Source organism: Lampris incognitus, chromosome 11 (assembly GCF_029633865.1).
Source record: "Lampris incognitus isolate fLamInc1 chromosome 11, fLamInc1.hap2, whole genome shotgun sequence".
Lineage (NCBI taxonomy): Eukaryota > Metazoa > Chordata > Actinopteri > Lampriformes > Lampridae > Lampris > Lampris incognitus.
In genome coordinates, this window is record NC_079221.1 from 28,378,596 (window position 1) to 28,406,200 (window position 27,605).

At 46.8% G+C, this 27,605-nt stretch overlaps 1 protein-coding gene across 1 annotated transcript in view; it reads right to left on the bottom strand.

Annotated features, from left to right (window-relative positions):
- LOC130121155 (adrenodoxin-like) overlaps nt 1-27,605 on the bottom strand; it is a 42,030-nt gene that overhangs the window by 5,688 nt on the left and 8,737 nt on the right. Inside the window, exon 3 of the mRNA XM_056290008.1 lies at nt 4,619-4,748. Coding sequence (XP_056145983.1) covers nt 4,619-4,748 — 130 coding nt within the window. The remainder of the gene's footprint in view (nt 1-4,618; nt 4,749-27,605) is intronic.

Sequence of the window (27,605 nt, forward strand, 5' to 3'; positions counted from 1 at the left end):
TATCACCACACAGGCCCCCCCAGAATTCACCATCATGAAAAAATGCAAAACAGTAATGTAACACAAAAGTACTCAGTGAAACACAAACAGCCAACAGGCGAGCTGTCCTCAGTGAAACAGTTAATGTCTCGGGGGGCGGACCAGGCGGCCAAAACGGCTGCGCTGAATGGGTATGGGGGCGGGGGTAGGGGACAGAACCGGAGCCCAGGCAGGGGCCAAGGCTGGGCCAGGGGCCTGAGAAGGGGGGCGTCCACGCTGCGAGGGCAGGGCCAGTTTGACCGGCCCAGGTCCAAATCGGCAGGCTTGAGAAGGTCCACCGAGACCCGCTCCGGCTTGCCCCCCATGTCCACCACAAAGTTCTTAGACCCCGCTTCCAGGACATGGAAGGGCCCGTCGTAGGGGGGCTCCAGGGGGGTACGGTGGCTGCCGTGGCGGATGAAGACATACCTGGCCGACAGCAGATCCTTGGGGACGTAGGACTGAGGGGGGCAGTGGTGAGATGTAGGGATCGGAACGAAAGCGTTGGCACTGTCCTGGGCCAAAGCCTGATGAGAAGCTGCTGACCAGGGGGCCACAGCATCCGGGAGAAACTCACCCGGGACACACAGCGGCTGGCTGTAAACCAGCTCGGCAGACGAGGACTGGAGGTCTTCCTTGGGGGCAGAGCGAAGGCCGAGCATGACCCACGGGAGGCGATCAACCCAGTTGCTGTCCATGAGGCTGTCACGCAGAGCGGCCTTCATAGACCGATGAAACCACTCACAAAGTCCGTTGCCCTGCGGGTTGTAGGCTGTGGTGTGCTGCGGTGCAGCTTCACCCCCAGCCCCTCCAAGACTGCAGTCCAGAGCTCCGACGTGAACTGCAGGCCCCTGTCAGAGGTGAGGTCAGCCGGCGTGCCAAAACAGGCCACCCAGGACCCAATGAACGCCCGGGCCACCTCAGTAGATGTGGTCAATGACAGGGGAACAGCTTCCGGCCACCTGGCGGTCCTGTCCACCATGGTGAGAAGGTGAGTGAACCCGTGGAGGGGGGGCAGGGGGCCCGTAGAAAAATATGGGTGAAAATGAAGGAGGGGTCCGCCAAGCCCAAAACGGCCAACATCTTCTCCAGCAGCTCAGAAGGTTTCCTATCGCCGAGTCCGTTGAGTAACTCGAAGAGCTGCAAAAGCAATGCCTTGAGTGCGCCGTATTTTCCCACAGCCGGGGAGACTTCCAGTAGCCCCACAGCTCGGGCTGTCGTCATGGCATCCAATGCCGCCACTACATGGAAATACCTCGTAACGTCCCGCATTATTCCTCCCAGCTCGAACTGGGTTCCAATGTGCTGAAACCATGGCCAGGGACTGTGCCGCCAAAACTCGTGCAACTTCACCGTTGCTGCTGAGATGCTAGCGCTAACATGAGCCATCCCGTTAGCATCACTCAGAGCCGGAGCAGTGTCGTCATCGCTTTGGGTCAACATGTTCGTCGTCAACGTGCGGGGTCACCAATGGGGGAGTGCAGGAATGAGGAGACAGAGAGATCGAGTCGAGTCAATTCCGTTTACTCGCCACACAAAACAACACCGATACAGCACAATCTCTCGTGGCAACCAGCTAACCGCTAGGCTGCTGCAAACATCTCTCCCACCGGAAACTCTAAGCAGTGCCTACATCAGCACTCCGAGCGTCTGCCTTAAAGGAGCAGCGGCCCCTGGTGAATCTACCCTAAATTGTGCATCACCTCACAGCGACATTTTTCCAGTCATTATACCCTGATGTGAGGGCACTGGATTTCTTGCTGAATACTTTGCAAATGTAACAGAACATGTCGCCGGTAGATTACGAGTAAACAAGCTACTCTCTAGCTTGCAACTCACCATTTTGTGTCCTTCTGAAAAAGTGTTAATTTTTCAGTTGCCTTTTCTTGTCGCCATAAATACGGTTTGAGGCGTTAAAATCTCCAATGTTCTGCTCCGGCTTTTTCTGGCTGAAATATTCTTTTATTTCTTCGTTAACGTCTGTCCATTGAGCAGGGTCACTGCCGTAGACCTTCAACTGCAAAGTCACATCTTCTTGGTCGCAGGCAATAGAATTGTCCTCATCCAGGGTAAGGGTTGACTCCGGCACCGTTTATTGCTACCAGGGGGCGGTCTTTCGTGGCACTTGAACCGGGCAACGGTGGAAGTCGACAGGCTTGCATTGAGGCGGGAGCACTTTCAGGCCTTGGAGGTGTTGAGACCAGTGCTGGAGTCAAATATTTTTCAAATGCCCCTCTTTGGCATTCAGCCTCTGCTTCTTCTTGCTTTCCTTTTTTACGCTGTTACTCTGCTGTAACTTCCATTAACAGTTTGTTTAATGCAAATCTGGTATGGCATTCTGGGAGATGGAGTTCTTAGAGTTAGATTGAACGATACCACGGTTTCATTTGCGCTATTTCTTTTTATGGCATAATAATTATTCCTGATTGATAGACATATATCTATTTGTCGTGTAAGTGTCATAAGAATTGTTGATATGTTAAAAAATGTTACTATCCATCTACCCATTATCTGAACCACTTATCCGACTCTCAGGGTCACGAGGATGCTGGAGCCTATTCCAGCAGTCATTGGGCGGCAGGTGGGGAGACCTCCTGGACAGGCCGCCAATAACAATAATTTCAAAACATATTATATTTCCCCCTTCCCCCATAATTTTGGGCCCCCTCGGAAATTTGGGCCCTAGGCCTGGGCCTTGTCGGCCTATGCGGATATCTGGCCCTGGCGACTCCACATGTATTGGAGGAGGCATGTGGTAGTCTACAGCCCTCCCCGGATCGGCAGAGGGGGTGGAGCAGCGACTGGGAAGGCTACAATTGGGGAGAAAAAGGGGGCAAATCCAAAAAAAGGGGGGGGGGCGAAAGCAGCATTTTCTAAAAGATAACAACTGATCCGGTAAAGGCGGTTTTTATCATGTGTGCATGGTGAAGGAGTGACTTGAGGACGACAATGTTAAGTACAGACAATCTCTTACGGTGTGGATTTGAGTGAAGTAGCTGTCTGCGATGTTGAATAACATTTTCCAAATCCTGATTTTGATTTTTTTTCCTGAATATGCGTTAAACTGAACTGAGTGGCTTATAAGGCGGACAACTTCGCAGCAGTCTGTATCATAAGGTTCTCTAAAATATTTTTATTTTTATTGTCCCTGATGAAATGAACTAAGTGGTTTATAGAGCCCATTGTCCCCCCCCTTTTTTCCCCTCCCAATTGCTCCCGGCCAATTACCCCACTCCTCCAAGCCAGAGCTACAGACCACCACATGCCTCCTCCGATACATGTGGAGTCACCAGCCGCTTCTTTTCACCTGACACTGAGGCGTTTCGCCAGGGGGGCATAGCACGTGGGAGGATCATGCTATTCCCCCAGTTCCCCCACCCCTGAACAGGCGCCCCCGACTGACCAGAGGTGGTGGTAGTGCAGCGACCAGGACACACACCCACACCCGGCTTCCCACCCGCAGATACGGCCAATTGTGTCTGTAGGGACGCTCGACTAAGCCGGGGGTAACACGAGGATTCGATCTGGCAATCCTCGCGTTGGTAAGCAACGGAATAGGCCACCTCGCTACCCGAACGCCCATAGAGCCCATTGTTTTAAATAAAGTATATAATACTTGGCATTAAAACCCTCAGCCCCTCCCCTGTTTTCTGTTCCCAATCTGTTGCTATTTGTGTATGTGTCTGTCCATGGGCCTGTGTGTGTGTGTGTGTGTGTGTGTGTGTGTGTGTGTGTGTGTGTGTGTGTGTGTGTGTGTGTGTGTGTGTGTGTGTGTGTGTGTGTGTGTGTGTACATACACACAGGGTGTTGTGATGCGTCTAGTGCAGCAGTGTGTAGTTGGAGGGAAGGTGCATGTGTTCTTCCAACCCGCTTGTGTCCTTCCTGCCCTTAGCTTGCTGCCGCTGGCTAGCCTTTGTGGCGAATAGGGAAGCATCCTAGCGTGTAAGCCTTCCCTTGCCAGTACATAGCCTCTCCTTCACCAAGACTCCTGCCAGGCCTACCCGTGGCCACACATGGTAACTGGGGTCTTGCGGCCCCAGGCTAACTTGGCAGGGGATCTCGGAGCAGCAGTGGGCCCCAGAGATATGGTGTGCAGGCCCACCCTGGTGGACACGCCCTGGCACCTATCAAGCACTGCCCCGCTGCCTTGTGGGTGAGTCTGGAAGACATAAGGCTAAGGGAGCTTACCCCAACAGAAAAGCAAGCTGTGGCGGCACGCTTCGAGGCGGTTTCCGAAAAACTGGATTTCCGGCAGCCCCCTGCAGTTGTGTGGAGGTGCCGGTCGTCTAGGGATCCCCCTTGCCATCGGAACCATCTCCTCTACAATCAAGTCATGTGGCGTTGGGAGAAGCGCACCCCCCATGCCACTTTAAAAACCATCTCTGCGCAGGTATCTTCTGCTATCTGAGTCCTCAAAGGACCCACAAATAGAAGAAGATGGTCATCATCGGGCACGATGGACAACCAGCAAGCAAGCAAGTGTGTGTGTGTGTGTGTGTGTGTGTGTGTGTGTGTGTGTGTGTGTGTGTGTGTGTGTGTGTGTGTGTGTGTGTGTGTGTGTGTGTGTGTGTGTGTGTGTGTGTGTGTGTTTTGAACAGACGTGTCAGTGAGTCCATAGGCCAGGTCCAACATGTCAAGTTCTTCATCAACAATGTGTCCCAGCTGGTCGTACACTCCCTGCTCTAAGATCACATGACACGTGGAGCATGCCAGGGTCCCCTCACATGCACCTGGTGGACAAGCACACACACACACACACACACACACACACACACATACACACACACACACACAGGTCAGTACATGTATATAAGTTGAAATACATAGAGAGCTCTTTGAGGTTGGATCCAGAACACTATGGCATCAGAATCAGAATCATGTTTATTGGCCATGTAGGTTTGCACACATGTGGAATTTGACTCCGGTTTTGTGGCTCTCAGTGTACCTATCATAGAATAATAACACAACGACACATCAATCTTCAGATACAAGGATTGACTATATACAGGTGAAATAAGAGGCAATAAAGTGGAATGGGGCGGAGAATATATCATGACATGACTCTTTCCTGCCCTACCCTAAAGGTGCAGTCTGCAGCTGATGCACACAGTGGCTGTCCGCCACATTTCTGACCTTGTTCTGGTCAGACTTCACAAAGGTTGTTTGCTTTATTACATGTGAATGAGAGAACCAGCTCATGCTGCATTGCTTTCAATCCATTTTGAGGTTTTCAGCTGTCTTAATTTTTCAAACAAATCCACAATGTTGACGGATGGCAGGATATGTGGTGTTTCTTACTGGCAGTAGAGCGCTCGTGTTGTCACGGTCCTCCACACAGCCATGGCGGCGCATGACATTATAGATTGTACCCTTAACATACCCAAACCCTGATGCACAGTAACATGGCATAGCAAAGCCTTTGGCAGACTTTTTTCTTCTTTTTTTGGACCCCCCCCCTTTTCTCCCCAATTGTACTTGACCAATTACCCCACTCTTCTGAGCCGTCCCGGTCGCTGCTCCACCCCCTCTGCCGATTCAGGGAGGCTGCAGAATAACACATGCCTCCTCCGATACATGTGGAGTCACCAGCTGCTTCTTTTCACCTGACATTGAGGAGTTTCGCTAGGGACACGTAGCACGTTGGAGGATCATGCTACCCCCCCCCAGTTCCCCCTACCCCCAAACAGGCACCCTGGCGACCAGAGGAGGTGCTAGTGCAGCGACCAGGACACGTACCTACATCTGGCCCGCAGACACGGACAATTGTGTCTGTAGGGATGCCCGACCAAGCTGGAGGTAACACAGGGATTTGAACCGGTGATCCCCATGTTTGTATAGAAAGGAGTCCTTTGACGGACTCTTTTATCCAAAGTTACATTACCATAAAAAAAACACATGTTTAGCACTGGTAGCCTCAGAGAGAAAAAATGAGAGAGAGAGAGAGAGAGAGAGAGAGAGAGAGAGAGAGAGAGAGAGAGAGAGAGAGAGAGAGAGAGAGAGACTTGTAAGAAACCTAAAACTTCCCAAAGACTCCTGAGAAGGGATTCTTCAAACTTCATGTCTTCCACTTGACGTCATTCACAACATTTAGATATTTCAACTCGTATCCACGAGTTTCATCACAGCCCATCCACAAGACACAAGACCAAACGTACATAAATTCCCATGTAGTAAAACAAGTAAAAACAAGGATACCTAATAACGAGAACCAACATCACAACCCTGTGTGTGTGTGTGTGTGTGTGTGTGTGTGTGTGTGTGTGTGTGTGTGTGTGTGTGTGTGTGTGTGTGTGTGTGTGTGTGTGTGTGTACAGGTGTGTGTTCCCTGTCCTCCTGTGATCCCCTCTATCTGTCTACCTCTCAGCGATGCCTCTGCCTCAGTAAATTCAACTTCATGTTCCATTGATTCTCAAGTACATTTTCGCATGCAAGGAATTTAACCATGTGGGATGCTTGCATAAAAAACACAAGCAATATATGCAATGTAATGAAAGGAGGAAGACTGAGTGTCCAAAAAATAAATAAGAATATCTGCTCACCTAGAAATAAGTGTGCATGGTTGTGCAGGGATTTAAACGATAAGAAGTGTCTTTGCATGATGTAAAAGTGAACCGTAACCACTTAAAATTTCCAAAATAGAACATCTGCACACTAGGAAATCTGTGGACAGCATGTTGCTGCTATACAGTGGAGACAAAACACCTCAACAGCGGTGGACCATTTACTCCTGTTTTAGGAAAACAGAAGAAAAATATCAGCTGCAGCATGCTAACACACCTCTGAGAACCGCCGATCTCAAGAGAGGCCTTGAAGAAATTCCACATTAGTCGGGTTTAGCGAAGCACACAGACCGCTAAACTCTGCTGCATTTTGTCTCTGCACCAATGGGAACACGAGAGGCAAGAGGGAGAGACGGCCGAGCAGAGAGGTCATCCAGAAAGCAAACCACCCACATCCCTGGAGCTGCCCAAATGCAGACCATAACATTCCCTCTCTGGCCTAGCGGACCCCACATTCCACTCACAACTTCCTTCCTTCTTTAGAAAATGAACGCTTTTCTCTAAAAGTGGAGAATGTTATCGAGAAAGCAGCAGTTTGTCTTTTTTTTTTCTTCAAATATTTCTTGGCTTAATTTCCTGGGTCTTGATAGAGAGAAGGGCGGCAAAGAGAGAGAGAGAGAGAGTGTGAGACAGATTTACACCTAACCTGCCAACTTGCTCCTGTTTCTCTGCCACTTTGAACCTTGTTTGGTATGCATTTTCACCCAAAAGGGTGGTAAATTTTCAATTTGGGCCTCTGGTTGTTTGGGGGTTGATGCATATTGGGGGTTAATGGGTCTTTGAGAGAATATTCACCAAGGCACATTACATGCACTAGGTACAATACAATACACTAGGTACAGTACAATAAACAAAACAGAAAACCTATTAAATACAATACAGTGTGCAATACAGCAATGGATACAAGACATACAATACACAATACAATAAAATATACAATGCAGTATACAATACAACATACAGCACCAGGATAGTGAGTAGTATTATCCATCCATTATCCAAACTGCTTATCCTGCTCTCAGGGTCGTGGGGATGCTGGAGCCTAGTAGTATTAATCAAATATAAGTATAAATAAATGATAGATGATGTATAGAAATCACAGTAGGTGAGTGGTAATGTAGCATGAATAGCTAATACTGAAGGCACGGCGGTGCCACATAAATACCAAAATACAACATACAATACAAGAGTTTAGTAGGTATTGAGAAGGGCTACCACTTTGGGATAGAAGCTATTCTGGTGAAGTGTAGTTTTAGTCTTGATAGACCTGTACCGTCGTCCGGAGGGCAGTATTATGAACAGGCTGTGGGCTGGATGGGAGGGATCAGCCAGAATCTTCTCTACATGTTTCCTGGCGCTGGAACTGGGTAGGTCCTTGATAATGGGAAGGTGGCAACTGATGACCCTCTGAGCCGGGTGTATGAGTCTTTGTAGCTTGGCCTTAGAGTGAACAGATGCAGAGTTGTACCAGACAGTAACGGATGAGGTCAGGATGTTCTCTATGATAGCCCCGTAGAACTGAACCAGAATGTGTGGGCTGACATGGAGTCTCTTCTGCTGTCATAGGAAGAACATCAGCTGCTGTGCTTTCAAGGCTAGGATGGTGATGTTGCCCCATTTCAGCATGTTGAAGATAGCATCTTGATGCATGTTCAATAATTCAGGTAAGAAAATCAAAGAAGGTTGAATCAGTTCATCTGGATACAACGTTTCCAAAACAACATTGTATCCAGATGAACTGATTCAACCTTCTTTGAGCTGGAGATAGTAGTACCCAGGAAGTTGAATGATTCCTGGGTACCACAGAAATGTAAACAAAAACATTGAACTGGAGATGGAGGTGGAGATGCTTTCCAATTCACAAACATAGCCAACTGTGCGACATGCTAGACCAGCTGCAAATATTACTGCACTCGGGGCTGGCATGTGAAACATTCAGCTAGTTTGATCAGCAAGCTTATGTGAACTTAAACCAAAACCATCCTTTTGCTCCAAAGATGCATCTCTTCTGCATGCAAACGAGCTGAATCAAGTTTCCATATTAAGTTTACTGACACATTTTCAGTATCATGGCCTAATCTGTGGGTAAGAACCAAAAAAATGGGTTAACTCGCATAAGGTTTGTTCCAATGGGTAGTTTGCATCTGTGGTCTTCACATTATAAGAAAAGTGGCGTGTCTGTAATCTGGGTCTCTAGTTAACTCCCTTTCCAGCTCATTGGCTAAAAAGTTGTAGAAATCCCACCTCGAGGTACTATGTAGCCAGTGTTACAGGTCATCATGTGGGGAGAAATGTTAAACCTGCGTCCAAAGACAACCAAGAGGTGATGTCCATCATTTTGGTGTACCCGCTGACCTGGGATAACATCCAGCCAGAGCCTTCTGTTCTCTGACTCCCCTCTCCACTTTCCCATTGTTTCAATAGACACTTTGGGTAGCCAAGATTTACACATGCCTGGCCCCGGATCCATATGAAATATCAGTGGAAAAATGTCCTCTGAGTGCATCCTAAATGAATGTTGGGTTTCTGGCCAGATTAGGGCTTCTAATCACATCACTGTTTCACATATGTGCAGTTTTGGTTATATTTTTCCTTTCCGTCAGAATATGTTGTTTATCTGCAACATTTATATTTAAAACAATGTTGCTTTTGTTTTTGAAAGGAGATTGTTAAATGGTACACACAAAAACGTTTAACCTGCATCCACAGGCGCAGTTTGCGTTGGTTCGGGGGGCTCACTGAACTCCCTAGTGGCCGTAGCCAAAAATGCATGTAGGGATTTAAATATTATCTATATATATTTTCTCAATAACACAGAACTAATAATTTGTTGTAATACCTTGCTCTATAATAATAATAATAACAATTGTGTAAAACATTGGTTCTGATCTAATTTCCAAAGTATGGCAGCCTGCATGGACACTCTCGCATTCCTGTACGCACATAACAGGTCTATCAACGAGTCTGAAAGACTCCGAGCTGAAGAATCGCTAATAGTTGGGGTCTGTATCTGGTTTATCGGGGTGTGCGGTTTCTGCGACTTTGGTATCTATGGTAATTCTCACAATATTCCATCACTCATTGGGCATATTAGTCGGGATATGAACATGTACCTGCTGGTGTCCTGATTATTAATTTTCATGTAAACGAAGCCTCTATTGCACACATTACATGTCCTCTAATTTTTTTTTTTTTTTGTGAACCCGAATCTTAAAGTTCAAACTGCTCCTATGCCTGCATCCCATGTGCACGACAGTTTAAAAACTATTAGTTCGGCCTTAGCTGTTTCTCACTTTTGTCAAAGCGCTAACCCAGAATTGACCTGTACAGTCCATCATTTTTACTACCACACACACACACACAGACACCCACACACGGACTTTCTGCAGCAAAAGGAGCACATTAATCCCTCTGGCAGTCAGTGAGGTAACAGGTAAACATCTTAATCAGGGGATGTGAGGAATGCATCGTGAGGAATTTGGACACTGACAAGGAGGACTGCCTATTCATGTTTTTTGATACTAAGCCCGGGGGGGGGGGCCTCCGAGCCCTGTCGGGTTTGACTGATTACAGCTATTTCCTCCGAGATAGATCAGCACAGGCACAGAGGATGAGCTGGAACCTGGGGAGTCATCGGCATGAATGGCAGTTCAGCTGCGGCCCGCGGGTGGAATGTCGACTCCCTACGTTTTCTCCCCCGCCTCACGTGCCGCTACGAGGAAGGGTCGGGTGAGGAATTTGTAATCGTATTGCTTCCATCTTAACATCTGTCATTTTGGATCCGAAAAAGCCACACACTGTGTATATTGTGTCAGTGTAGGAAGAGGCGGCATCACGAATGAGAGAAATGAGACTGTTATTTGAGGCGAAAGGGGAAAATGTTTGCGCTCCATCACGTGTTGGATTAGATGTAAATATCCGCTATAAACAGCAGCACCTGTGTCCTTTGATCCTCCCCGTCCTCTCATTTTCTTTCTGTCTCTCAGGAGTTGCATGACAGATGACAAACATTGCCGAAACGTAGTGAGGACGGTCTGAAAGAAATAAAAGAGACAGAGGAGAGGGCAAGGAGAAAGGGAGTGAAAAGAAATGAGAAACGACTTAGAAAACCAGATGGAGAGGAGGACAAGAGAGTGAAAGAGCTGTCAGGTTCAAAAGGGACCTCTTGTCTCTTTGAAAAACCCAAAGCCTTTAAGTCTTGGCAGGGTTGAGACAAGGTCGGCCACTGAGAGGAGTTGTCCTTGGGACAAGCACAGGAGGTCAAAGGTGAAAGGCTGAACTACGCTGTACATTCACACGTGAAAATGTGAAAGCGTAAGACAGAGACGGATCCCCAAATCACTCTTTCACTTCATGTGTCAATGCAGCCCTGCAGCCATTTTGTTTCGCTTTGTTGTCAGCCGAAGACACCAAATTACGCAAACAAGTCAGCGGTGTGGAAAGGCCGGATGAGCAAAGGCCGAGTCCTGCCTGCTGTAAACCATCCTACCGGCCATGGCTGTGATTGATAGCTCAGTGATTTGCTGGGGAAACAAATGATTTTGAATGTTAGAAGTCTGAAGTGAGTCAAATCCTTCACACATCCATTCCCGAGTCCTTTTTTTCCAGGCAATACGTTGATAATAAGAGAGCAGGACTGTGATTTAGGCGATCCAGGCCAAGGAGGAACAGCTTAATTGGATCTGCTCTGCAGTAGTAGATCAAAATGAAAGTCAATGTCCTTCTCTAACAGCTGCGAAATGTAGCTGTTGGCTGGAGGCACAGTTTAGGAGTATCCAGGCTGAGAGGCCCATTGGAAAAAGGGCCAAGACAAGATGATGTGTGGCTCGTTAATTAGACATATACAAATGTATTCACATTTATGTGCATACACCCTAAAAATTTGCTCACGTGCACATACACATGTGCAAATATGCATACAAACACAACACAAGCCAGGAGGGTAGATGTGTATGTGTGTGTGTGTGTGTGTGTGTGTGTGTGTGTGTGCACGGCGACACGCAAACACAAAGATTCACACACACACACACACACACACACACACACACACACGCTTACACACATCAACACACACGTACGTATAGTGCAGTAAGCCAAGATCTCTGCATATGTCAGCCATGAGGAGAAAACAAATCACTAACACATCGTTTCAAAAGGGGGTTTTAGGTCCCTCATCATTGCAAAGGTAAATATAAAACTGAAAACACATCTTCATATCGAACGCCTGAACAATGCAGCGACATAAAGGAGCAGCTGAGAGAGGGATGAAAGGTCACTGGTATCAAGGCTGTTTTCTATACAAAAGTGACTCTGTATTCCTGACACGTTTATTTAAGACTGTGCTTCACCTGTGGCAAAGAGGGTCTGTCACGAGCAAAGCGAGCAGGGCAGGCAACTGCAACCAGCCACCAACCAAATATCGGTAAGCTCTGGATGTGCCAGACAGTTTGACCACTTTATCAACTGTTTTATAAAGTAACCAATGATGCAATTTATGCTTCCTGTTCTAAAAAACTCCTTTGTCTGAGGAAAGCGTAAAAGTAAGACATTTCAAAATTCAGCAGCAGCAGTTGGGGCGGTTTTCTGCCCCTGATCACAAAGCAGGGCCAAGCCAGCAAGCTAATTTTCCATAATATCTGAAAAGGAAAGAAAAAGATTTTGAACGTAATCCATCCAGGATTTGTAGGCTTTTCCTTGAATAGGTTCATGTCAAATTGCTGGGATAACATCCATCAGAGCAACGTTTCATACAGCATGTGGATCTCCCTCTGTCAGGATGACTCATTAGTTCCCCTTCCAACTGCTTTTAATATCACCAACCAGACCTTTTGAACCCTAATAATGAAGCAAGTCCCTCTTTAGTGATCATGCTATAAACTGCAGCCATTGTCGATATCTCTCAAACATTTATTCTCCATCTATCTTGCATCAACCCCACATTAATAATTGACAAAGTATGTTGTAAGACAAAACTCCTTAATTTCTCTCAACCAGCAAGTTGAAAAAAGAAAACGAAAAAAAAAGAAGGGGGCGTGGTAGCCCTGTGGTTAGTGCTTTCACCTCACAGTAAGAAGGTCCTGGGTTCAAACCCAGGGTTGTCCAACCTTGGGGGTTATCCCAGGCCATCCTCTGTGTGGAGTTTGCATGTTCTCCCCGTGTCTGCGGAGGGTTTCCTCCGGGTGCTCTGGTTTCCCCCACCATCAAAAAGACATGCATGTTAGGGTTAATACTCCAGTCTGCGCCCTTGGCTGAGGCATGGCACGACGAACTGGAGTTGGTCCCCGGGTACTGCACAGTGGCTGCCCACGGCTCCTAGCTACACAGCTAGGGTGGGTTAAATGCAGAGAAAGAATTTCCCCACGGGGATTAATAAAGTGGTAAAAACTAACCCTAACCAACTAGGGCATAATGCTGTCTGAGCTGCAAGTGAAATCTTCTATAGCGGCTGCATCTTGTGTTACTATATTGCCTGGCTGCAGGAAACATTCGATTAGGATTAATGTTAAAATGATAGATTATGATAATCATACTTATGTGGTACTTCCAAAAGTGCAAAAAGTTTACCTCACTGTAAATATTTGTGTATATATTTGAAGTTTTTTTTTTAGCGCCCCCCCCCTTTCTCCCTAATTTTATCTGGCCAATTACCCTACTCTTCCGAGCCGTCCCGATCTCTGCTCCACCCTCTCTACCGATCCGGGGAAGGCTGCAGACTACCACATGCCTCCTCCGATACACGTGGAGTCACCAGCCGCTTCTTTTCACCTGACAGTGAGAAGTTTTGCCAGGAGGACGCAGCGCGTGGGAAGATCACACTATTCCCCCCAGTTCCCCTTCCCCCCTGAACAGGCGTCCTGACCCACCAGAGGAGGCTCTTGTGCAGCCAGGACACATACCCATATCCGGCTTGCCACCCGCAGACACGGTCAATTGTGCCTGACCAAGCCGAAGGTAACACGGGGATTCGAACCGCCGATCCCAGTGTTGGTTGGTAGACTGCCAAGCCACCCGCACGCTCATATCTGAAGATTGTTGCGTTGTTATTCTAGGTTAAGTACACTGAGAGAGCCACGAAACCAGAGTCAAATTCCATGTGTGTGCAAACTTACATGGCCAATAAACGTGGTTCTGATTCTGAAGATAAAACAAACAACACAGAGGTGAAGAAGTTCACACGAGAGCAGGGGGAAGTGCCAAAAAACAAAGACACGGCCATAGTAAAGGGGTGAAAATAAACCTTTTGAGGTCACAGCTTCTACTTGTTCTCACCTCAGCCTCCGGTCCACGCTCAGCAAATAACCTCATCTCCTGTTTTCACAGGTTTGATTATTGTACGATAATGCTGCCTTTAACCAGCTGTCTGTCTCACGGGGCCTCCGGCACGCCCTCAGATACACCGCATGTTAACCATCTGTCATGCTCACAGGCCCTGGGTAGACACCCTTCCCTGCGATTGCTACATCATTTGCAGAGGACTGCAAAAGAGCGGCCAAGTATTTTGGGGGAGAAGGGCATCAAATGGCAACAAAAACAAGCCAGCCAACCTAGCTCCCATTATATATATTTTTTTCTTTTTCTGATTTAAAGCAGAAAACTGGGGAGTGGATTCAGTTGTTTATTTTCTTTCAATTGGTACCATTTAGCAACCCCTGCTGATATTAACTACTGTTGTTGCATTATGCTTCAGGAAGTAGCAAGGAAAATATCACACATACCGACTTTTAACAACTTGAGCAGCCAAGATACCCTCATCTAAGTAGTGTGATGATAGTTTTGGTGCTGTTTTAGGGGGTGGGGGAGGTATCTTAGTTTTACCCTGCTGATGTGTTGTTGCAATAGTAGAGTTATCAAATCCACACACACACACACACACACACACACACACACACACACACACAAACACACACACACACAGCTGCTCTGGTTAAAAGCGTCATCTAAATGACTTGAAAACAGATATGATTTTTTACACGGGCACATATTGCTCAGCCTCGTCCCTTGTTTCATCACGCCACATATCTCCCCGCAGTGTGTGTGTGCACTTGTGAGTTTTCTACCTGTGTACGCAGCTGGTTGATTCATTTTATTTATGTCTAATCCCTTATCAGGTGCCGACACAAACTTGGCACGTGAAAAGTGAGATAAAACTAGATCCAAATCAAGGGTTGACTTCTAAAACACTGGTTGTCTTTTTTTTTTGTTGCTCTAACTGATGATATGTTACCCAATCTTTACTGTGTTGCACTCATTTGTCCCAACCTAAAACCTTTTCGTCGTTTGAGTATTTCTGTCGTCCTTTGCTTTAGCAGCAATGACTCCAGGAAAAATTGATGGTTCAGTTTTTTTCACCTTTTTAAATGATGGATGTCACGTTTCGGAATGAAAGCCCCCTTGATTCGCAAGTGCGTGTGTACATGCATGCCTGTGCACGCACGCACACAGTGTGTGTGCGTGCGTGTGTGTGTGTGTGCGCATGTGTGTGTATATGCGAGCACAGGCATGCATTCTTATGCACGCATGACATCTCTGTCTACATACCATTAACCACTAATCTCATGACGATGTAAACTGGCGAGCTGAGAGATCAGACCTGACTCTGCCGGTCTGGCCCGCTCGCTCAAATATTTACACTAGGATGGGATTAACTATACAACTCTAAACAAAAAAATAGTGTGTTTACTTCTTCATTCGCGTTTGTACTACAGTTTGGAGGAACTCTGTGATCATTTTCTTGGTATCTGTTTCGTTTACCAGAATTAGGATGACCAGATTTTCAAAATCCCAAACCGGGGACCCTAAAAAGTGTACCGCACATTCGTGTACGCGCTCACAACCTTGTCTCTCTCACCGGACATGATACGTTGAAGGATTTTTATCCCCTCCCACCAAAAAAAAGACAGGCTAGAGGAGTCGGGACTCGGGACACCCAGCTTGAAACCGGGACAATCCCGGACAAACCGGGACGTCTGGTCACCCTAACCAGAATGGCGCATCATTTTCCTCTTGGGAAATAGTTGCAGGCCACTTCCATTGCTGCTTCTATTTCCATTTTGTTTTTCATTCTCTCTCTCTCTCTCTCTCTCTCTCTCTCTCTCTCTCTCTCTCTCTCTCTCTCTCTCTCTCTCTCTCTCTCTCTGTCTCTGTCTCTCTATGTTTCTCTCTCTCTCTCTCTCTCTCTCTCTCTCTCTCTCTCTCTCTCTCTCTATGTCTCTCTCTCTCTCTCTCTCTCTCTCTCTCTCTCTCTCTCTCTCTCTCTCTCTCTCTCTCTCTCTCTCTCTCTCTCTGTCTCTCTCTATGTCTCTCTCTCTCTCTGTCTCTGTCTCTCTCTCTTTCAAACAGTGCTTCGCAAAGCCAAAACACAGAGACGAGAAATCTGATGAGGCTGTCCCACAATTCCAGGGGTCCATTTCACTCTGGTTGCAGGGTTGTTAACAGCTACACTCTCCAAATAATTTAAATAACCCTTCTACTGTCTCTGGTATGACGGGCGACAATAAAAGATTAAATGGGCGTCCGGGTAGCATAACGGTCTATTCTGTTGCCTACCAACACGGCGATCGCCGGTTCGAATCCCTTTGTTACAACGACACAACTGGCCGTATCTGCGGGTGGAAAGCCGGATGTGGACATGTGTCCTGGTTGCTGCACTAGCGCCTCCTCTGGTTGGTCGGGGCACCTGTTTGAGGGGGGAGGGGGAACTGGGGGAATAGCGTGATTCTCCCATGTCTATGTGTCCCTGGCGAAACTCCTCACTGTCAGGTGAAAAGAAGCGGCTGGCGACTCCACATGTATCGGAGGAGGAATGTGGTAGTCTGCAACCCTCCAGATCGGTAGAGTGGGGTAATTGGCCGGATACAATAGGGGAGAAAGGGGGGGCGGTCCAATAAATTAATAAATAAATATTCAGTAGTTCTCTATCGCTATAGTAGTCTATCTGGTTCTTGTGATTGTTTCTGATCGTAGTTCAGATGAAATTTGCCAGTTTTTGGATATCACCTCTGGCTCATATAAGCAGAACGGTTGCTTTTCTGTCTTTTCGAGATCTTGAGAAAACCATGATCTGTTTAATCCCACACGCCATGCATGCATGTCTGAGTCAAGCGTACATTGCTCAGCTATGCTTCATACAAAATTCAGCTCCAAGATTTGCCAAAGTTGCTCAACATTCTCATAATCACTCCTGTCTCGGCCCCCATTCACTGGCTTCCAATCAAGTCTACAGATGTCTTGATGCACGCTCAATAATCCAGGTAAGGAAATCACAGAAAGTTGAATCAGTTCATCTTCAACTTTCTGTGAAGTCTACAGATAAATCTAAATTGTGCCCTTGTTACCTTTAAGGCATCGTATGGCCAAGCTCCATCATATAGTATTACTGACTTGTTGAACCAACACATTACCCACACACACACAAGCCTTAAACCTGTCCAACAACAATGGCAACAACAACAAAACCTTGTGTACATGACTTCCCATTATCTATGACTTCTCTGTTGTGCTGGCCGGGTAGTTTATCAATGAGTACTGCTACCTATGCTAAGTATTATCTGGTTATTCCTGCACATTGAACCAGGTGCTCAGGAACGTGACGAACCATTGTTGATAATAATGCACATTTTGGGTTTTAACTTTTACCATGCACTTTTGATTTCACTCCCAAATATGTGGTTTAGATAACTGGCTTTAATCGGACTAGTTGAAACATGTTTGATGCTCATGTTCAGTTGCCTCTTAAGACGCTGTTGTAACGCTGTTTCAGCAGGGGTATCATAGCCAATAATAGTACAAAAATCTCCAAAATGAAGCCAGTGGGTAAAATGCTCAGAGGTGACTGCATTTTCAATTCATGTTCCCAGGTTGTGGAATTATTTCCACAGGAGGTCAGGATGGTAACTTCATTGGGATGTTTAATACAACGGCTAAGACTTACCTTTTTGCTCTGGCCATTTATTGATGTACTGACTCTCTCTTGTTTGCTTGCTTGCATGTTTGTTTTATTTTTCATATATTTTTTTTCCTACTGCATTTGTGAAGTATTTTGGACTCTGTGTACTGATATGTGCTATATGGGTAAAAAACAAAAACAAAAACAAAGATGAACCTCCAGACATACTAATAATACCTTGGTTAGGGCAGGATTAGAGCTGTAACAGTCTATGTAGATAAAGTGAGTTGTCTGATAAATTTAACAAGTAAAAATTAGGACATGAAACAAACATTAAACATGCTAGCCTGCAATGCGATGATGTCACAACAAACACAAATACAAGCGCACACATGCACGTGCATGCACGCATTCAAGACCAAAACAAGGTGTTTTTCTCCTCCATGTTCGAGGATTCCCAGGGCAGAAGGTTTTATCACTCCACAACCAAAATAGGCCAGGGCTACAGGACAATAAGGGAGAGAGGAAGAGAGACCGAGCGACAGAGAGAGAGAGAGAGAGAGAGAGAGAGAGAGAGAGAGAGAGAGAGAGAGAGAGAGAGAGAGAGAGAGAGAGAGAGAGATGCAGATAGAGGAATTTACAAGGACAAGACTTTGATAGTACCCAAAATGAGAGTGTTAAATTATCTCACGCACTCAAATTCTCTGATATTGAAATCTCTGCTTTTTGTCATCTTCAGCATTTCCTTTCATCCTCATCTAACATCTCATCTTTATTTTCTCCCCCCCTCTTCCCCTCTCCCTCTACTCTCCTCTTCACCTCTCTGCCTTCTTCACCCTTTTCCTGTTCCTCTCTCTTTCTTTCTCCCCTCCCCTTCCCTCCCCTCTCTATTTCTCTCCCTCTCCCTGCCTATGCTTTGAAGTTGCGACTGGGCCATATAAAGCCATGTAAAAATGGAGGGTCTTGGACTGTAGGTTACATGTGCCAAATGTCGATGGGACTGATTGCGCACAATTTTAAAGTGCCACTCTGGGTAAGCACTGCAATATCATGCCTTTAAGACCTAATACAGACAAGCAATACTCATGACATTTTCAGGCAGCACCAGTGGGCAATGGTCTTTGTCATTTTATGCAGGATGATTATACTGTAGAATACTATATGGTAGAGTATGCAGTATTCAGGTTTACAGTATATGTTTGATACAGCATACACTATTTACAGATTTCACCAGTGTAGAAGTTCTATTTTGACAGTCTTAATGCACTGTTGTTGCTATTGACCCCACAAGGAAATGACTGGAAAACCCATGAAGCTTATGCTGGATAGATGCACAACAGACTTCTGGAATAGTTACCACACTGTGTGCTGTTAGCGCAGTCTGGGGAGGCACAACTTAATCTAGATTAATTTTTTTTAAAAAGTCATTATGGTCAATAGCCCATAGCTCTATGTTTCACCCATCACAACATTCAATTTTATAAATTTAGGCCAAGGATAACACCCCTGGGGATTTAGACGAGCCTATGACACTGCAAGTGGATCATGAAATGACAGCAGTCATGGACCATTTATTTGGTTTAATAGACTGTGAGGGAACATTGGCTGATTAAGAGATCATGTGACCGCTCGAAGGGATTGCTTAATGGATAACTTGTGAAAAGAGGTAGGGGTAACCAAAGAAAGGGTTTTCCCTCACTGAACTTGCGCTAAGAGCTTCATAATGATGTAGAACATGCAGAGGATTTGGTATGTACTCAGTTGTCGTATTATTAGTGTGTATTATTTTGATCAAATGGTGGTGGTGACGTACAATTCAATGAACATGGCAGGTTTCTCTATAAGTCGGTGGCACAGATCACCCAGAAAACACATGAGTCCTAAGCTCTCTCCAGATGGGCCGGTCAGTGATTTGACAGTAATCCAAGGACGTGCTTGAATGTGTCACGCAAAGTAGATTCAGAATTAGGTCAAAATGAATCAGGTAATTTCAGTCAAACATTTTACATGACAAATAATAATGCAGTATTGATGTTGGATAAAGGGGGGGGGGTTCTACAATGGTAGAAGCTGACCATTGCTAGAAGCCCCCTTTGGTCTTTACTAAGCCAGAATAGATGAAGGATAAATGCACTGTGAGTTCATGAGTGACTCCTACAATGGACACCACCATACACACCTTTTTTTAGTAAACTTCATTTTCACAATCACAAACTGTTATAATCAGTAGAACTAGACCCAAACACAGACAATGGAATTAAGTAATGTAAAAGTAGTTTATTGTAGAAATAAAGGGGAATGAGGATGGCAGGCAAGGCAGAAAGTAGAGAGGTGATGGCGGGTGGCAGAGCTGGACCGAGCATAATGGCAGATGGCAAAGCTGGGCTGAGCAGGACGGACCAACAAGGGAGTGAATGCGGCAGGCTGAGGATAAGCAAGAGGCCAGGCAGGCAGGCAGACAGGCAGGCAGGAGGCCGAGAGTAGTGATCCTGGAAGCACAAGGACAGAGTAAACGCAGGTAATGCAAACAAGACGAGAAATAACTGATTATACAATTGCAGAGCAGCCAAGAGCAAGAGACTGCCACAGTGGTTGAAACAATGACCTGGCAATGAGTGGGTGGAAAACAGGGGTAGATATACTGCTGATTTGATGGAAGGCAAGTGTGCAGAATGGGAGAGTAAGGCGAATAAGCCGTGAATCAGGAGGGAGCCGGAAAGTGTCAGGGAAGGAAGCCACGTCCACATCACATACACACATGCACACACACATGCACAGACAGACGGGAAAACAGGAGACATCGAGGAAAAGGGAAACACATGGTAACACAAGGGAAACAACTAGAGGCACGGCTGGGGCCGTGACAGTACTCAACGTCAACGAGAGCTTCCAGGCGAACCACTGGGCTTGTCAGGGTGGTCTCTATAGAAGTCCCGGATGACGGAGGGATCCAAGATGAGCTGGCAAGATATCCAGCTCCATTCCTCTGGGCCGTAACTCTCTAAGTCCACCAGATAATGGTACCCATGGCCTTGGTGGCATACATCCAACAGCCGCTGAACAGTGTAGGTCGGGTGGTCATGATCTGGGTGGGAGGAAGGGGAATGGCTGGAGGGCAAAATGGACTGATAGAAACCAGTTTCAACTTGGAGACAGGGAAGGTGAGTTGAATTTTCATGGAGGGGAGCAACTTGAGTTTAACAGCAGAGGGATTGATGATCCAATCCATTTCATAAGGTCCAATGTAACAGGGTGTTAATTTTCTGTATTCGGTCTGTAACGGTGTCTTTGGAGGAAAGCCAAACTTTCTGACCTGGCTGGTAGTTGGGTGCTGGAGTCCGGTGACAGTCAGTGATGCGCTGGTTGTGGTCGGCGAAGCAGAGCGGGCATCCTTCTGCACCTTGTGATAGTGGGCCTGGACCAAGGCTGTGGCAATTTTATCCTCCTGAGCAGGAAACAGAGGTGGCTAATAACCCAGAGAGCATTCAAAGGTTGACATGCCTGTGGCACCACTGGGCAATCCAGGGAAGATGGTTGGCCCGCTCCGTCTGTCCACTGGTCTGAGAATGGTAACCTGATGAGAGACTCACAGATGTTCTGAGAGCCTAACAGAATGCCTGCCTTACCTGAGATATGAATTGAGGTTGGAGACGATGTCAGATGGGATTCCGTAAAGTTGGACAATGTTGTGGAACACAAGATTGTCAGTTTCTGGGACTGTGGGAAGTTTGGGTAGGGGCACGAAATGTACAGCTTTGGAAAATCTGTCCACAATGGTGAGTATAATGGTGTTACCTAGAGATGGTGGAAGTCTGGTTACAAAGTCGAGGCCAGTGTGGCTCCATGGTCAACTTGGGACTGGAAGGGAACCAAATAGGCCGGTGGATGGTTAGTGAGATGACTTACTGTGAGAACACACAGTGCAAGTGAGCACAAAGGCACGGGTGTCAGCATCCATGGAGGGCCACCAGAAATGCCATTTTTAAAGAACAAGGTTCGGCTGATACCAGGATGACAGGCGAACTGGGAGGTGCGAACCCATTGAAGGACCTGTGAGTGGACAGAATCTGGCACAAAAAGACAGTTATCAGGGCCATTTCATGGGTCTGTTTGAGTCCTTTGGGCCTCGTTGACGAGGGATTCGTATTTCAGGCAATATGAATGACAGAGAGCTCCAGCACTGTACTTAATTGGTGGACCAATCGATGTGGGATGTAGTTTTAACCAGAATTGGCTTAGGACCAAGGGGGTGAGGGGAGGAGTTGGTGTGGAACTGGGTGGATTTACGATGAATCCCGGAGAGTATGAGGTGCAGGGGCTCAGTAACGTGAGTAACTTGAGAGCAAGGAGCATTCCATTGGGGGTGTGGGCGTCAAGCGGAACGTCGAGTGGGTGAATGGATATGCCGACTTGGGAAACAAGGTTGGCGTCATGAAGTCTCGGCTAGTTTTTGACGGAGGTGAAAAGAATTATGAACTGTGGGAGACGAAATTTTTGGGCCATCTTTGGCTGCAAGGGCTAAAGGACACCATTTTAAATGAGCCAACCGACGATGAGGAAACTGAACCGGCAGAAGACGAGGAGAGAATTGCCGAGGCATACACAGCGCCAAATCAGTTTCTGGATGATAAAAGCTTGTCGCTGGTTATGCAGGAAGCAGGGGACAATGGACGGAAAGCGCTCAAGTTTTTAAGAGACTCTTATGCAGGCAAAGGTAAGCCAACTGACGTCACTTAAAGGTCAAGCCGGAAGAGTGTAGATAACCTTGTAGCGTTATGTTTGTACTAACCTGCATTCCGTACTTACAGAGTAGTCACGTGATCACGCAGCCTAGTGGTGGCATTATACACACAGCTACATGCCTGTACACTGTACCCGAGTTCCCCTGCAATGATTATTAAATGTTAAGCCTAGACGCTAACACTGCCTCCATGCGAGCCATTCTACATGGTGTCAAAAGTGAAACCTGATACTTTCCCGACTCGAAAGGTACATAGTTAGATCCGACGCCTTGTTCGGCAAAGTGAGTTTATTTAGCGGCACTGGCTAACTAACGTAGCCGTTCCCTCTGCATGTAAGGAACTCCACAAAGACGAAAGAAGAAAAAGCTCGCTAGAAGGACGACATTGGCAGACGGATTTCGGCGACCAGACCCTCTTACCTTCGATGGTAATGTAGCAGAGAATTGGCGCATATTCGAGTCGGAATATGACATATTAATCGCCGCAGCGCAAAGTGACAAACCAGCCCAAAACGCAAGCATACATACTGCTAAATTTAGCAGGAGCAGAGGCGATTGAACGTGAACGCTCATTCACGTATTTACCAGCGGTGCTCGCAGAAGATGGGGTCGTCATAAGGTGCGCAGAGACACGAGAAGACCCGGAATGTTTGAAAAGAAAATTCTGGGAAATTTGCAACCCTCAGACAAACATCACCATGGAGAAGCATTCCTTCAACGCCAGAAACCAGAAACCTGGGGAAACAGTGGAAGCATATGTGAGTACACTCAGGATCAAATCTAAAAGCTGTAATTTTGGAGTTCTCCAGGAGGAGCTGATCAGAGACTGTTTAGTGTGTGGCATTACCAGTGATAGTGTCAGAAAAGCACTACTCAAGGAAAGTGAGCTAACTCTAGCTAAGGCTATTCGTATGTGTCAAATAAGTGAACTAGCTGAGCAACACAGCAAAACTCTGACCACTCCAATGCATGCCCCAGTCAGAGTGGATGCTGTCCGATATCCAAAAGCCTTTAGAAAAAAGCAGAAGGGAGTCAGATTAACGTCTCAGAGTGAACAAACTTCAACAACAGGGATCACCAACTGCAGAAATTGCGGTGGAAATCACCCACCAAGGGAGTGTCCGGCATACGGGCAGCAGTGCCACAACTGCAACAAATATAACCATTTCAAAAGGTACTGCAGGTCCGCTAGACAAGCCCGTGCATACAAACCTGTCAATCATCTGGTCACAGCAGAGGACTTAGACAGCAGCGATGGCTCATTTCATGTAGATGGACTATCACTAGACACTAGAGAAATCAGCACAATCAACCTGGAGAACATAAAGAACAAAAGGAGAACTATTGTTCCATCACAGTGAATGGCAAATAATTGAAACTAAAAGTAGACACTGGGGCTAAGTGTAATGTCATTTCCTCAGACACTTACAACTTCGTGAAACAGGTAGAGAAAATCGACAAGACACAGCCAAACTAGTCGCATATGGCGGAACCGTGATCCACACAGAAGGCACTGCTCTGCTAAACTGTCAAATGAGGACGCAGACACACACACTGCAGTTCCATATGGTGAAAAACAATGTCCAACCACTACTTGGCCTACCAGACTGCCTCAAGATGGACTTAATCACTCTAAACAATGGCGTACATCAAGTTGACGTCAGCGAGGATTCAACATTTTCACACAAAATATTCTCTGCATATGCTGACCTGTTCAACGACGAGATTGGCTCACTACCAGTAACATACACAATGAAAGTCGATCCAAATGTCACACCTGTCGTGAGGCCACCAAGGCACATCCCCGTAGCGATGAAGGACAAAGTAAAAAAAGAGCTGGATCGGATGGTGACATTGGGAGTAATCACACCAATGACAGAGCCCACAGAATGTGTTTCTGTAATGGTTGTCACACACAAGAAGGACACTGTCAACATTCACATATGCATCGATCCGCGTGACTTGAATGAAGCTTTAATGTGCCCTCACCATCCTATGCGCATGGTCGAAGAGGTGGCTACACAAATGTCTGACACCACTGTGTTTTCGGTGCTGGATGCAAAAAGTTCATTCTGTCAAATCAAACTAGACACAGAATCCTCCATCCGAACAACATTTGCCACACCCCTGGGGAGGTTCAGATTCCTGAGAATGCCCTTTGGAATCAGTTCAGCATCAGAGGTCTTCCAACGAGCGATGGAGCAGGTCTTCGCAGGCTATCCATGTGCGATCATCGTTGATGACATCATCGTGGGCGGCAACGGAGTAGAGGAACATGATGCCAGCCTCAAAAAGGTCCTGGACAGGGCTCGGAAAGTGAAGCTCAGACTGAATCCGGTGAAATCAGGTTCAGACTCAAACAGGTGAGCTACGTGGGACACGTCTTCACAGACCAGGGACTCAAAGCTGACCCTGCGAAGATAAAAGCAGCTGCTGAGATACCCCCACCTGAAGACAAGGCTGCTCTTCAGAGATTCTTAGGAATGACAACATACCTTGGAAAGTTCGTCCCTAACTCCAGCGAACTGTCTGCACCACTCCGCCAGCTGCTGCAACCTGACATAGCCTGGTGTTGGGAAAAGGAACATGAAGATGCATTCAACAGACTGAAGGCCTACATATCAAGCCCTCCGGTGCTGAAATACTATGACGTGAGAAAGCCTGTCACACTCACCTGTGATACATCCCAGTATGGCCTTGGTGCAGCTTGCCTACAGGGAGGCGAACCCATAGCATATGCCTTGCGCATCTTGATGGAGACTGAGACAAGATATGCACAGATAGAAAAGGAGCTGCTGGCGGTGGTGTTTGCATGTTTCAAATTCTATGACTATGTCTACGGCAAGCCAATCACAGTCGAAACCGACCATCAGCCCCTCATCGCAATCCTGAACAAACCAATCCACACCGCACCAGGGCGTCTGCAACGCATGATGCTGAAGCTGCACAAGTTCAACTTGACGCTTGTCTACAAGAAAGGGAAGTTCATGTACTTGGCTGACACGCTGTCTCGTGCACCAAGGAAGAGCACATCACAGCATCAAACTGAACAGAACGACTTCAAAGTGATGGCAGTCCAGCCCATCTCATCAAATCGCCTGAAGGAGCTGCGAGAACACACAGCTGCCGACTCTTCAATGCAAGCTCTCTGCCACACTATAAAGCAAGGATGGCCCGACCGAGCAAGCAGTACTGCAGCCGCTGTAAGACCATTCTTTGCATTCCGGGATGAGCTCACCATCGACAATGACCTTGTAATGAAAGGAACAAGAGTGGTCATTCCCCAAACACTACAGTCTGAGTACCTGACCATTCTACACAAAGGACATCCTGGGGCCGAAGCAATGAAACGCAGAGCACATGATGTTGCATTCTGGCCATCCATGGCAAAGGATGTTGAGAACATGGTCCAAGCCTGCAGTGTGTGCAACAGTCTAAAAGGACATCAACAGAAAGAGCCACTGCAACCCACCCCAATCCCAGAACTACCCTGGTCCACCGTCGCCACAGACATCTTCGAGTGGAACAGTCACCACTTCCTGGTCTTGGTCGACTCGTACTCAGGGTGGTTTGAAATCGATCCACTTAAAAACCTCTCTTCATAAAGTGTGGTCAACAAGCTAAAGCGGCCCTTGTCAGTCCATGGCGTCCCTGACACTGTCTTTTCAGACAATGGCACCCAGTTCTCCAGTCAGACTTTTCGTGAGTTTGCCACAACCTGGGTTTTCCACCATGCCACCAGCAGTCCTGAATACCCACAAGCAAACGGCCTGGCAGAACGGGCAGTTCGAAGCGCAAAGAGGCTGCTTGAAACTTCAAAGAGAGATGGGACAGATCTACTGAATCTGCTGAACATTCGGAATGTGCACCACCCTACCTGCCAGCCAGCAGCTGTTGGTGCCATCATCAAAGGACACTGTAACAGTCCAGGCTCAGCTGTCAAAGAAACGGGGAATGCAGAAAGCGCACTATGACAAGTCAAGCAGACCACTGCCTGCACTGGAACCGTCCCAAATGGTCCATCTTCAGACTACAAAGGGACATGACAAGATTGGAGTGATCAAAAGGAAGTGCAACGAACCTAGATCTTACATCGTTGAATCGGAAGGAAAGGAATACAGGAGAAACCGACAGCACATTCTGCCAGTATCCGACCCTCAACATATCCTCGACCAAAGAGCAAGACAAGGATGGCACTCAAGTGGAACGCATTCCATCAGTACTCACTAGAGAGCCAGACCATGGCACTCAAGCGACCACTGAAGAGCCACCACCAGTTGTGGAGCCACCTGGACAATCTCAATCCCCTACATCACAAGATCTGGGGGGATTTCAAAGCCCAACCCAAAATACACTGAATTAAGAGTGCATGGACACAAGAACTGACTTGCCTTGTTGGTTGAAATGTTAAATGGTAAATTCTACCTACCGTCATAAGTATACTTCTCTTGTTGTTTAAATGTTGTTGAAATGTTTAATGTTACATTAACACAGATTTGCTTCCTTTGCAGAGTTACATCTCAGGCATAGTTTGTGTAAGACCAGCACAAGATAGCCAGTACTGCTTTACTACTACTTTGAAACACAGTGAACATTTTGAAAACATAATTACAGCTCTGAACTTAAGAAAGAGGATGTAGATATCCTTGTAGCGTTATGTTTGTACTGACCTGCATTGCGTACTTACAGAGTAGTCACGTGATCACGCAGCCTAGTGGTGGCATTATACACACAGCTACATGCCTGTACACTGTACCTGAGTTCCCCTGCAATGATTATTAAATGTTAACCCTAGACGCTAACACTGCCTCCATGCGAGTCATTCTACAAAGAGTGTATGTACTATGTTGCCTGACGGTGATTCATTAAAACCGGCAAAAGCTAAATAAAGCTTCCATCGCAATTATTTACACGGTCCCGAGACCGCGAAAAAACAACAAACAAAACTGTTTTGTTTATTGTTTTAAAATGAATGGATCGAGACTTTTTCCAAATTCACGCCAAAGCTTTTATTTATCCCACATGCCAGACTCCGTGTTCGTACATTCAATGGATGTGTTATCGTAGAACTGGATCTAAAAATGGCGCCTGTTAATTCCTATGAGAATTGCTCACCTGGCACATACGCCAGGTGAGCTTGTTCCTCCTCTGGCCTGTCCCCCTTCCAGTGTGCCTATGGTTACCAACTTCCACTGTTTCCACCCCTGGAAAAGGAGGTCAGCATCCCCTCTGCGTTGACCCTGGTGCATCGCTGTTGGCGGACATGGACCAGGGCTCGTCGGATCTTGCTCAAGAGCTTAGCGGTATATAAGAACGCTGCTGACCGGCATTGGACCCCGGCCCCGTTCTACCAGAGCGGCTAGAAGGTCTGGCTCTCGACCTGAAACCTCCCTCTGCGCAC